This window comes from Fukomys damarensis, unplaced genomic scaffold (genome assembly GCF_012274545.1).
Source record: "Fukomys damarensis isolate Sample0158 unplaced genomic scaffold, DMR_v1.0_HiC HiC_scaffold_24, whole genome shotgun sequence".
NCBI classification, from domain to species: Eukaryota; Metazoa; Chordata; class Mammalia; order Rodentia; family Bathyergidae; genus Fukomys; species Fukomys damarensis.
This window is the reverse complement of record NW_022900936.1, coordinates 10,384,627-10,397,262: the sequence shown is the minus strand read 5'-3', so window position 1 is coordinate 10,397,262 and position 12,636 is coordinate 10,384,627. Positions and strand designations below refer to the sequence as shown.

General features: G+C 36.4%; 1 protein-coding gene across 16 annotated transcripts in view; it reads right to left on the bottom strand.

The window, feature by feature from the left end:
- Positions 1–12,630, bottom strand: part of Synj1 (synaptojanin 1) — an 88,031-nt gene extending 75,401 nt beyond the window's left edge. For 5 of the 16 annotated variants that reach the window (XM_033767993.1, XM_033767994.1, XM_033767995.1 and 2 more), the window contains exon 1: positions 11,547–11,722. In XM_033767993.1, coding sequence (XP_033623884.1) covers positions 11,547–11,670 — 124 coding nt within the window. In that variant the 5' untranslated portion in view covers positions 11,671–11,722. Of the gene's footprint in view, positions 1–11,546; positions 11,757–12,587 lie in introns of those variants that run through there. The other 11 variants (XM_033767997.1, XM_033767999.1, XM_033767998.1 and 8 more) reach the window with 5 other exon arrangements.
- Positions 12,631–12,636: the final 6 nt, after the last annotated feature.

Below are 12,636 nucleotides of genomic sequence, written 5' to 3'. Positions count from 1 at the left end.
AAAAAGAAAGAAAGAAGGCCAACATGTCTGAAACACAAAAATCAGAGACCAAGTAGTATAAAATTAAAGCGGGAAGCAGGGACTTTATTATTTTATTATGGGTAACCTTAAAGAGTTTGCATTTTCAGTTCAGTAGCCAATCACTGAAGGGATTAAGAAGGGGAATCATGATCTAAATTATGTTTTTAAAAGACTAGAGGTGAGTAGGACAAGGAGAAGCAGGGAGACTAGGAGACAACTGTAAGGGTCCATGAAGGAGACAACAGTGGCTTTATTGGGACAGCAAAAGCTGAAATGGTGTACTGCATGGATTCTCAAAGAAATTAGAGAGCTGAGATGACTGGATCTTATTACAGTGAACTGGGAAGAGAAGGAAGCACAGGGCCGGGGATTTAGCTCAGTGGTGCCAGTGCCTGCCTCATAAGTGCAAGGTACTGAGTTCAATCCCCAGTACCAAAAACAAAACAGAACAAGAGAAGGAAGTACAGAGAATAATTCGGAAGTTCTGAATTACATCCTCTAAAGGTAAATGGAGTATAATTAAGATAAAGAAGACTAAAGGAAAAGCAGGTTTAACAGTATGCAGCAATCGATATGAGATATGACCCTCAAGACACTATCTATTGCAATCCTTTCTTACTGTTTAGCCACCATATAGTTTGGGATACTACAGGAACCAAGACATTCACATTAATTTCTATCTTCTTTTTGTTTGATTCCAGCAGCAGATGGTATTCCCAAAGTCAGAGGATGCTGTTCAGGGATAAACACAATTCAATCCAGCCCAAGGGAAAGAGAATTTTCTACTGCGAGTTCTAAGCCATTACTGTATATCAGTTTGAAGAAACTGGATCTCAACTGTGTAACTCAATATAATTATACTATCCAACTCAGTATCAAACCCACACAGCTTTGCAACAGCTACAAATCTGATAACTACACCTTCTATTTCATTCTCCAAGAGAACCAATAAAACTGTTCATCAAGATAGGCCAAAGACCTATCTTTGAGACTGACCAAGGCCAAACAACTAGTGAGCAGTAATGTATACTCAGGCAGAAATTTAATTATAAGATTCATCCTGCTATACTGTACACAGGATCTGTGGGATACTAAAAGACTATATGTCTTTTGGTGGGGGGGGGATCAAACTCGGGACTGCAGTGGCAACATTGAGAGCTAAATCCCTGGCCCGAGACACTGCTTTTCAGTAAGGCATTCAACAGGCTATAACAATCCTATAGTCTACTATGAACTAAATGAAAAATAACTTGTAGTAAAAAATTATTACTAAGAGCTAATTTATATACTTCACATATAAAAAGTTAGAAGACTGATAAAATGGAAAAAGAATATTTCATTTCATATACAGCAAACTAATATTTGAGAATTTAATGTCTTTTCACTGAGTTGCAAAATCTATAGAATTTTAGAAGAAAAATTCTTCCTAAAACCATTAAAAACTCAAACAGGCAAATTTAAATTGTCACCAGTAAAAATATGACCTACAATATTTAAAAGTATCCCTCCTCTTGGTTCTTTAATTTTGAGCCTAACCAACTACCCTAGTCCATTCTATTCTTTATGCTTCTTCCAAAATTTCATTGATTTAGAATATATCACTTCAGAGTTTCTGAAAATTCTGGGATTAGATGCAAACAAAAGCAATACTATTTTACTATTACTATATTTAGCTCATGTTTTTTAGCTTTTCCATGTTGAAAATCTTTATATCTTCTTCCTTTATGGTTAGACATAAAACCCTAGGATGCTTCTGTTCTTTTTCTCTTTCAGTACTATAAAGATGTTATATCCCCTGGCTTGAATTACTTCTAAGTAAAAGTAAAAAAACATTTTTAATGTATTAAAAGTGCTTGATTAATACATGTGTATAATACATAACAATCACATTTTTCATGGGGAGTTGCTACATCTACATAACATATCTGAGATCATTCTTAGGCCAGGGATTTAAAATCAGTGGTTCTACCTCCTACCTTGTAAGCACAAGGACCCAAGTTCAAGCCCTGGTATCGAAAAAAGATCATTCTTACCTTCACTTTTCTGTACAATGTATACCCTCTTCTCCTTGGGATGCTTTTAAGATTTTTCTCTGTATTACTGGTAATCGGGGATTTCATTACGCATTTGGGTGCAATTTTCTTTGTTTCCTCTGCTTGGGGTTCACTTAGTCACTTGGATCTGTGCATTTAGAGTTTTCATTAAATTTGGAAAATGGCCTATTACTTCTTCATTTTCTTTTCTCAACTCCTTCCTTCTGATTCCAATCAGAGATATACATTAGGCTACTTAGTTGTCCCACAATTCACTGGTGCTGTTTATTTTAGGTGCTCTGTTTTAGATATTTTTTTCTCTCCATATTTCATTTTGGATAGTTCCTATTACTATGCCTTCAAGTTTACCAACCATTTATTTCCTCAGTAGCATTAAATCTACTAATTCCTTGATCAGTGTATTTTTTCATGTCACTTTCATTTTCTAAAAATTTGATTTGAGTCACATTTTTCACATCTCTCCTTATGCTCATTCTTTCCTCTACTTCTTGAACATATGGAGTATATTTATGATAGCTGTTTTAATGTCCCTTATTAATTTTAGCATCTGTTTCTACAATATGGCTTTTCTTCTCATTATGAGATGTATTTTCTGCTTCTTTATATGTAAACTAATTGTGAATTTTATAAGGTTGAATGATATTCATGCATACACATTTCATACATTATGTATGTGTGTGTTTATACACACACACACACACAAAACATGTTTGTATTCTGTAAACGTTCTGAAACTTTCTTCTAAAATAGTTATTTGTAGATTACGTTATCAGGAAACTATGTGACTCTTGACAATCTTCCATTTAGGCTTCGTCAGGTAGGGCCAGAGCAGAATTTAGTCTATGGTTATTTTGTCCCATTACTGAATCACTACACCATTTTGAGTGTGCATCCCAATTTCGGGCATAATACAAGATTTCTCCACTCTGGAAGTTAAAAATGAATTATCTACAAACCCACAGGCTCCAATCACTTTTCTGCTTGTTCCTTTCCAACGATTCTTTTCCTGCCATGGGTAGTCTACTCATATACTGACACTGGTCAGTACTCAGCTGAAGTCTTGTTATCTCCTTTCTGGTACTCAGTACTTGGGCTCCACCTATTCCCTATTGTCTCTTTAACTCTGGAAGCCTGCCAGGCTTGATATGAGTACATCCTCTACTGCTGTGGCCTTGAAGCTCTCCAAGCTCTCCAGGCAGTTACGGAGCAATTTTAAGGCCTATCTCATTAGTTTCCTTTTTCTTAGGGGTCAATTTGTGCTACCTAATGCTCAATGTCTGAAATCATTTCATATATTTTATCATTTTATTGTTGTTGTTACTGTTAAGGGAGAGAAATACAGTTCCTGCTACTCCATCATTGTCTTAGTTCTGTTCTTTCACACTGAGACACAATACCTGACATCCACAAATTAAAGGAGAAAAGATTTATTTTGGCTCATAGTTTGTATAGATTTTAGTCCACAGCTGACCAATGGCAGAGGAGAGTCGTTCATGGTGTGGCAGCCAGGAAGCAAGGAGAGATCAAGGGAAGGGGAGGGAGAAAGACCCTTCCAGGCCACGCCCCAGTGGCCCAACATCACATTTACCTACAAACTTATCAGTAAACTAACCACTAATGAGTACCACACCCCCATGATCCAATTGCCCCCAAAGCCCCACTTATGAGCACATATGACTATGAGGGGAACATCTAGATATGAACCGCAACATTGATGGTTTGAAACAAAAATCCTATTAAACTGGGATAGTTATATTTCATAGCATAAGTCAGACATCTGACAGACCTGACATCATGTACTAAAATCAACTAATGCAGATTTATTGTTCAGTTAGCTGTTCTGCCTTTCTTAAATCTTCACAGCAAAAGTAAAGTGGTAAAGAAATGTAAACACTGGTTTTGCAAAGCATGGTGATAAACACCTGTAATCCCAGCATGTAGGAGACTGAGGCAGGAAGATTGCCACAAGTTCAAGGCCAGCCTAGGCTCCACTTTGAGTTCAAGACCAGCCTGAACTACACAGTGAGAAACTATCTCAAACAAAACAAAAAAACAACCTAGGCACTACTACTAGTTTTGCCCTAAATTAGTAGTCTAACCCTGCCACAGGCCCATACTGGAAAAGCTGGGTTGAATTTTTTTTAAGAGATGATATTTAAGCTGCTATTTACTTTCTATTAATTATATACATTACAAAAGTTATTTATAAAAAGAAAACGAGTGATATGTAACAAGTCTAAGTTTCATCACTTCTATGCCAGAAAAGTCAACTATAAAAAGTCACCTCTCTAAGCGTGCAAAATTTTCAAGAGATAGGAAGGATACTGTGACTTATCTAAAAGCCAACTGTGCTGACTGACAGCAGTTGGCAATTAAAATGCTTGTCATTACCACCTACAACACTCGATGTCCAAAATTCTAAAACCTGACATTTAACTTGGCACAGCAAAAAGACTTTATGTATTTTAAAACTTTACTTTAAATGAAACCATACTTCCCTTCTAATATATGAACCCATTAACAGTTTACTGGAAAAAAATCCACAAGTTTAGCAATTCCTTTGAAATTTCAGTCTTAACTTTAAACTCTTTGACTTTCTTTCCTTTGCTCTTTATCATCTGTTCAAAAAAATAATAGCCATAACCCTCATAACAGCACAAACAACAGTTACAGTGAGGAAAAAGAGAAGAATTATGTCATTGTAGCATTTATTTAATTTTTCCAAGCCTGTTTCTACATCTGTAAAACACAGATAAAAGCATAACCAACAGAACTGAATGAAAAAAATATGTCAAATGTCACACTGTACACTGAGACGTCCCAGTTACTGCAGCAAACTCCCACAGGAGCTGCAACGTATGTTAAAGGAAACACATTCTCAATGTATGTTGGATACCAGCTTCTATTAGCCTGAGGTAGGTCAGAGTTTCAACATTAGACTGCAGTACATCTTTGGATGATCTTTGTGAAGCTAGGTTTTTGGCAGCTGTGGTAAGAAGAAAATATCACTGAAAATCAAAATGGAACAGCAAGCACAAGGTCCTGAGTTCGATCCCCAGTACCCTGAAAAAAAAAAAAAATCAAAGTGGAACAGTAAAATAGTGTGGACAGTGTCTTACTGCTTAAAAAGCTACTCAGTATTCAACAGACACACATATCCCACTAATAAAAAACTGTTGTTATTTATAAGTCAAATAAGTCATTTTCATTTTGTGGCATTATTTTCTTTGAACAGTACTAACTGTTGAAACTTATCACCTACAACTATTTAAAAAACAGAACTATTAGGTATCGCTTGTGGCCTAAGAGTGCTATGAAAACTTAATGAGACACTAAGGTCACCATGCAAAAGGAAAGTTTAGAAACTGCTGGGTTAATATTGTGACCAGTAGAATAAGCTTCCAGAAAAAGGTATTTTTTTCATTATTTTTATTGAAAAAAAGCTGTTTTTAAAATTATTTTTACTCCTTTACATTTTGTAGTTTCATAGAAACTAAACTGAAGCTATATTGTAGTCTGTGAAGATCTCCAGAATATAGTCGTAATAGTATTATGACTACCATTCCATAATATGAAAAAAAAAAGAAAGGAAAATAAGCTCACATGGACAATCAAGTAAAATCACATCCATCCAGAGTTAAGAGAGATAAGGCCTTGTTAAGTGCATGATTTGAGTCCTAGACTGACTCAGGAAAGCCTGAAACAATCTTATCCCTAGAAAGATAAAATTTAATTTACCTTTATCACCATATTAATGAGAGGAGTAAAAAATTTTAATTTAAGGGGGTCAGGGATTTAGCTCAGTGGTTCTGCTGCCTGCCTTGCAAGCGCAGGGACCCACGTTTGATCCTGGGTAGGAAAAAAAAAAAAAATTTAATTTTAGGAGTTAGGAATGTAAAGTAGTGATGTAAATTGCTATCTGTGTTGTTGCTGTTCTGTGTAGTTGGCTGTTTTTTTTGTAACACTAGGAAATGAACACAGGGATAGCACATGCTATGCAAGCACTGGATTATTAAGCAACATCCCCACTCCCAGCCCCCAGTCCCACCTTTTAAACAGAATCAAAACTCCTGTTTTCAGAATCGTTATCCAATTCTTGTATGTTGACCTTTTCTTCATCTTCTATTTAGGATACAATTATGAAGTAGATTATTACTTACTAAAGCATAAGCTATAACACATTAAATATATGAATTTAATGTGTTTATGGTTGATAGCTTGTCCTTCCTTTGTGAAAGCCTGAAAATCTTTTTGTGTAAATGTAGAAGACTAAAAGCACTGAATCCTATATAAAGCTGAGAGATGTCTTTTTTTTCATCTAATAAATTAATTTCCAGGAAAAAAATACACACTTTATAACTTCCTGATCATCATATTTATTATTTATATTGGCAGAGTGCACCTGCAACCCTGAACCACTGTTCTACAGACATCAAATTCAGTCTAACTGAACTTTTTCTGGACTAATAATTGTAAAAAATGGGTATACCACTAAAAAACAATTATCTAAGAATAAAAATGTTTAGGTAGGGTTTTAAAAATAAATGCAACAAAAAACAACCAATGATGGAATTATTCTCTACTTTTTTTAAAAAAGTAATTTTAGGGCCCAGGATTTAGCTCAGTGATTCCAGCGCCTGGTTTTCAAGCACAAGGACCTGAGTTCAATCGCCACTACCAAAACAAAACAAAAAAAACAAACAAAAAAAAAACCCCAAAACTAAAAAAATGTTAATGGTATTTATAGAACAAATAACATTCATCATAAAAATTTTTAATTGGCATTTTGAAAAAAACCTTATGGTCAATTGTTATTTCCAATAAGATTATTCAGCAACAAATTTAAAATAATGGGTAATAGATACATAATAGTGTCTTTTATATTGGCAATTTAGTCAAATAACTTCTTTTTTTGTTGGTTTGTTTTTGAGACAGGGTCTTCCTATGTTGCTAAGGCCGGTCTTGAAGTCCTAGGCTCCAGTAACTCTCCCTAGCCTCTAGAGTAGCTGGGACTATACGCATAGACTATGCTCTAATCAATTATTTAAAATACAGAAAGTAATTTCTACAGAAAGATATCCTATTTCGTAGCATATATACAAAATACTATTCAGCCATAAAAGATGAAATCATGTCATTTGCAACAAATGGATGGACTTGGAAGACTCTATGGTAAGTGAAATAAGCTAGGCAAAGAAAGACAAGTACTGCATAATTTCACTCCTATATAGAATCTTAAAAAGTTAATGTCACAGAAATAGAGAGTAGAGTAAGAGAGTAGAATAGAGAGTAGAATAAGAACCAGAGAGAGGGCAGGGAAGAGGGTGTTTAGAGAGGTTGATCAAGGAGTAAAAGTTATAGTTAGGAGTTTATTACACAATAGAATGACTAGTCAATAATAATGTCTTACACATTTCCAAATGGCTAGAAGAGGGGACTTTGAGTGTCTCACCATTAAAAAACAGTAAATGTTTAGGGCTATGAATATCCTAATTATTTTTATTTGTTCCTAACACACTGTATATATAATTATCAAAACATCACTTTGCACTCCATGAATTTGTAATTATTATGTGTTAATTAAAAATAAAATCGAGGGCCGAGGATTTAGCTCAGTGATTCCAGTGCCTGCCTCACAAGAGCAAAGACCTGAGTTCAATCCTCAGTACCAAAAAAAAAAAAAAAACACAAAACACAAACTGCACTGGAGATGTAGCTCAGTGGTAGAACACTTGCCTAGCAGTTGGGAATCTCTGCAATCAGGATGAATGAATGAATGATACTGTTTTTAAACATATAGTAACTGCAAGTTTGTCAACTTTTTAGTCTCATTTAGATTTAGTCTTTCCTCCTACTGTCATTCATTTAATAACTATTCTTCAAATACTATACCAAGCTGTAGGGATACAGTTAAGTATCCAGCCACATTACTGAGACACAGGCCTTTTCTTCAAGGAGCCAGTATTCAGACACAGAAACATGAACACAATTCCCTCTCATAGGAAAACAATATATCAAGAACACTACGGGAGCACTCCTTGTTTTAGCCTGAAGGTTTCAAGAAAACTATGTACGAGTCCCATTAGAGGCAATAATGACATAACATCGTAGAAACATGGTTACTCTGAATAAAATCTGCAAGCCAAAGAAGTAATCCCCTAAACTACCATAGCAAGGACTATATAAACTTTGCTCAGAAATTATCATCCCAATCTAATTATATCAGAATTTTTAGGAAGATGCCGCCCAGGCACCAATATTTGTGGAAACTCCCCAAGGTTATAACGTACAGCCACGATTGAAAACCACTGGTGCTCTGATTAAGTCATAGCATTAGGACAGACTTGAGCTTGGAATCCTATCAATGGACTTTAAAGGAAGTTCTAAATTAGGAGTAGTCCCTATGGACAATTGGTCCCAAAGAGATGAAAAAGTCTGAAACTATTTTCACTTGCAACCTATTTCTTCCTATGTGCTAATAAAATGAAAGATAAGGTTTCCTGTTTGCTATCTCATGGCACTTCTGTCATAAACCAAGAAAAATAATGACAATCCTAAATACCATGCATTGACTAAAAATGCTTGAGTTTTAAAACTTTACTTTTCAACCTAGACAACTACAGATGGCTGAAATTATATACTTTGGGTACATGAAATACCAAGTCCCGCAAGAGCCATTTTCACCATTTGTTTTTAAGAGAAACACAGGTGCACACCTGTAATCCTAGCATTTGGGAGGCTGAGGAAGGTGGATCAAGAGGCCAACCTGGGTTACATAGTAAGTTTAAAGCCTGCCTGGACTACACAGCAAGACCTTGTCTCAAAACCCAAACAAACAAAGAAAGCTACATAAAAAGTGTTCATTTTGTAAGATGAACTGGACCAAGAGCTGGGCCATTAGAGAAAGCCCTGACTGACAGGCTGAGGAGTTTCAACTCAGTCTTACTGAAAAACTGGGTTACACTTTGGTTTAATATCAAAAATTATTTTAGAAGATTCTTCTGGTAGATTCATATGAAGGATGTACTGAAATTCAGGGGGCTGACAGCTATAGATAAAAAGAATATATCAAGTTCTTTCAAGTACAGTTCCCTGAATACAAAAAGTATTTAGAAACTGGGAAGGTTTAAAAAAATACTGTACAGTACAATATACAACAACTTAATATCTCTCAAACTGTGCCAAATATTTTAGTCACATTATAAAAATGTACTGCTAGCTCTTAAATATCAGTATTTTATTACTGCAACATAGTCTGCCTATAAATAAAATTCTGTATATGTCAAAGTAAAAAGAAAGGATTTTGCATGTTTTCACCATAAACAAATGACATTTGAGAAGATACATTTAAGCATTATACAACATATACATATATCAAACTATCAATCACATGGTACACCATAAATATACATCTTCTATGTTTTTATGTATGTTAAAAGCTAAATTTAAATTTTAAAACATATTTTAAATATTACTGTAAAATTCATAGTAGGAAAGATAACACAAGAGATTAAACATCCATTTTATGATAGTGTCACAGAGAAGCAATATTCAAACTTTTTTATCCTGAGAAAATTACATGGCCTAAATCTAATGAAGATAAATAGGATATGAGGTTAAAGTAAGAGCTGGGGATATACCTCAGTGGCAGAGCACTTGCCTAGCATGCATGGGTTCAATTTCCACCACAGCAAATATAAAAATCAGTCACTCAGGAAACATGAATTAATACTGTTCTTCCTCATATGGAGTATTAATGCCAAAAAGGATGTTTTAGAACCCTTAAAAAAATATCATTTGGCATAAAAGATGGCTGCCTGAAATTTCAAAGTATGATTACTCTTAGGTTTCCTCACCCATGGGGAAATAATCCTAAAAACAATAGGTAATATGTACTTTGTAGCTAAATAATGACTTACAAGTTACTGAGTAACCATACAAAGAAATATCAGAATTTCAACAAGATGAATGAATCTGATGTCATCAAAAAAATGTAAGCTAGGGCCAGAGATTTAGCTCAGTGGCACCACGACAGCCTAGCAAGCACAAGGTCCTGAGTTCAATCCCTAGTAGGGGTGGGGGGGATAAATAGCTGAAAACTGTTTCTTGTATGAGAACTTTCCACCCCATATGTTTAAGAATTGATTGGTAAAAGAATTATACCTACAGTATAAAAAAAGTATGGTATGTACACTAATATTGTAACATGGTATTTTCAGTTTAAATATTTGGAGCAATTAAATCTACATTGATGGAGAATAACTAAAACTACTTATGCCTATTTATTAGAAGTTACATAACCCCTTGTCTTTCAAACCATGTTGCTTTATGTATCAAAAAATATATATTTCTTATATACTGTTCTTTAAGATATTTTATTATCCCACTACCCTTTTCTCCATTAGGATAAAATTATATTTTAATAAGGTTACACTTTAACCTACATTAATATTCTACATGCAAAGATAAGGGTCTTATATTCTTTACTTATTAAATCTGGAGAAAGTTTAACATTAAAATATTTAAGGACTTGCAATTGTAAGCCTTTCAAACACTATTCTGAACTTCTAAAAATATGAGCAATAACTTAAATGAATAAACATAGTCATCTATCACAAAGTAACACAAACCTTACTAATCTATTTTTCTTGTGCTGCAAAAGGTAATCCTTTTCAAAAAAAGACTACCAAAATAATTTTTAAGTAATATGAAAATAATAATGTATCTCACATGAAATTCTAGAAGTTCTTGATAATTCTCTTAATGAAAACCTAAGGAGGGCCAGGGATTTAGTTCAGTGGTGCCAGCACCTGCCTTGCAAGCAGAAGGTCCAAGTTCCATCTCCAGTATCCAAAAAAAAAGTAAGGGCCTGGGCGGGGGAAGTAGCTCAGTGTTTGGAGTCTGGCATGTGAGAGGCCCTGGATTCAGTCCTCAGCACCACAAAATAAATAAACAAATAAGAAAAAAAATATATAAAAGCTTAACATAAGATACTCCAACAGTATTAGATGCTGTTGTAATTGGTCTCCAAGCAATTCTGTTAATTATAATAAAAATGTCAAGTAAACCATTTTATGAGTTTATGCGATAGGACATAAACTGCAAAATATCTGTTTGATAAAAAATACTCTTTTCTAGCCTGGGATTTAGCTCAGTGGCACCATGCCTGCCTCCAAGCACAAGGTCCTGAGTTCAATGCCCTATACAACACCCCCCCCACACACAAATTCTTTTAGAAGTAGAAGCAGAAGAATCCAAGGAAACAAAGTCCTGTAACCAAAACCTGCATCTCCACAAACACCTGCTAAGAAAAAGTTTAAGGGAAAATAAAGTGTAATTAAAGAAAATAAAAGCATAATCTTCTAGAAGGCATATAGTGAAAAGGCTGACTCTTAAAACAAAACACTGCTGCATTTGAGAATTTCAAATAAAAACAAACCACGACCAGCTGGGTAATAACAAATGACTTACACAGCACAGCCACAGCCCCAGACTCGAACATGAGACATTCTTCTTTATGCCTAGTTTCCACTATAAGGCTGAAAGGTGGGGGATCCAATTTGTGATAGATCCGAAATCCTTTGCTGAACGCCATTCTCCTTTCTTCAGAGGCAGCCCTGTGACCAAGCAAAGCAAAGCAAATGAAGCTGAGGTTTCCTTCTGCTGCAAGGACTGCAACATGCACAAGTCCCTCCTTGCCAGGTTTTGGCTGGAGTGGGGGTGGGCTGGTGAGGAAAAAAAAAAAAGGAAGCTCAGCGGGTGAATGATTCTACAATATAAGACGTCACAAAATTTTACCAAAAAGCGAAAAGGAAAAGCTACCGATTTTCGTGGCAAAGCAAGACAGGCTTTTAAGCACTGTTAGTCCAGGAACGGTTTGGTTACGATGAATTTCCCGTTTAATTTATGTTTACCGAAAGGAAACATTTTCAGCGTATTTTGGTTTGGGGTTGTTTATCAGCTTCCTGCTTCAAGATTTGTCATTACGTGGGAAGGGAGCTGACTGGGAAACTTCAAGGCAGTGTTTTGGGGCTGAAAGGAGAGGAGGTGGGAGGAAAGGTTAACAAGGCTGGTTCAAAGCTCCTTAGGGGGCCGGAGGAGGGAAAGGATTATCCGACGCCGCAGGCTCTCCCCGGGCGACAGGCAGGGCAGGGCAGGCGATATAGGTTAGCGCCAGCTACTCGGCTGCAAGCGGGTCTGCTAAACTGCGAAAGACCACCGGGAAGTCACCAGTCGGGGCGCGGACCCGCCGGTTGTCCGGGGGTCCCGGGCAGCCTGCGCCTGAGAAAGCGATTCCTTCCCAGGGGAACAGGAGCAGGCAGCCCGACGCCTCCATTATGCGCCAGAAGCGACGCCCGACCCTCAGAATGACTCGGTTTCTCGACCGCGGGGCGACTGACAGCCGCTGTCACACAGCCCACAGCGCGATACCGCGCCCCGCACGAGGTGCGGTCTTCTCACGAAGTCTCTCGTCCCCCTCTCGCGCCCCGAATCCTCTCGGCCTCCCCTCACCGCTCCCTCGGAGGCTGCGGCAGTAGAGACCGCTCTGGGAAGCGTCCGC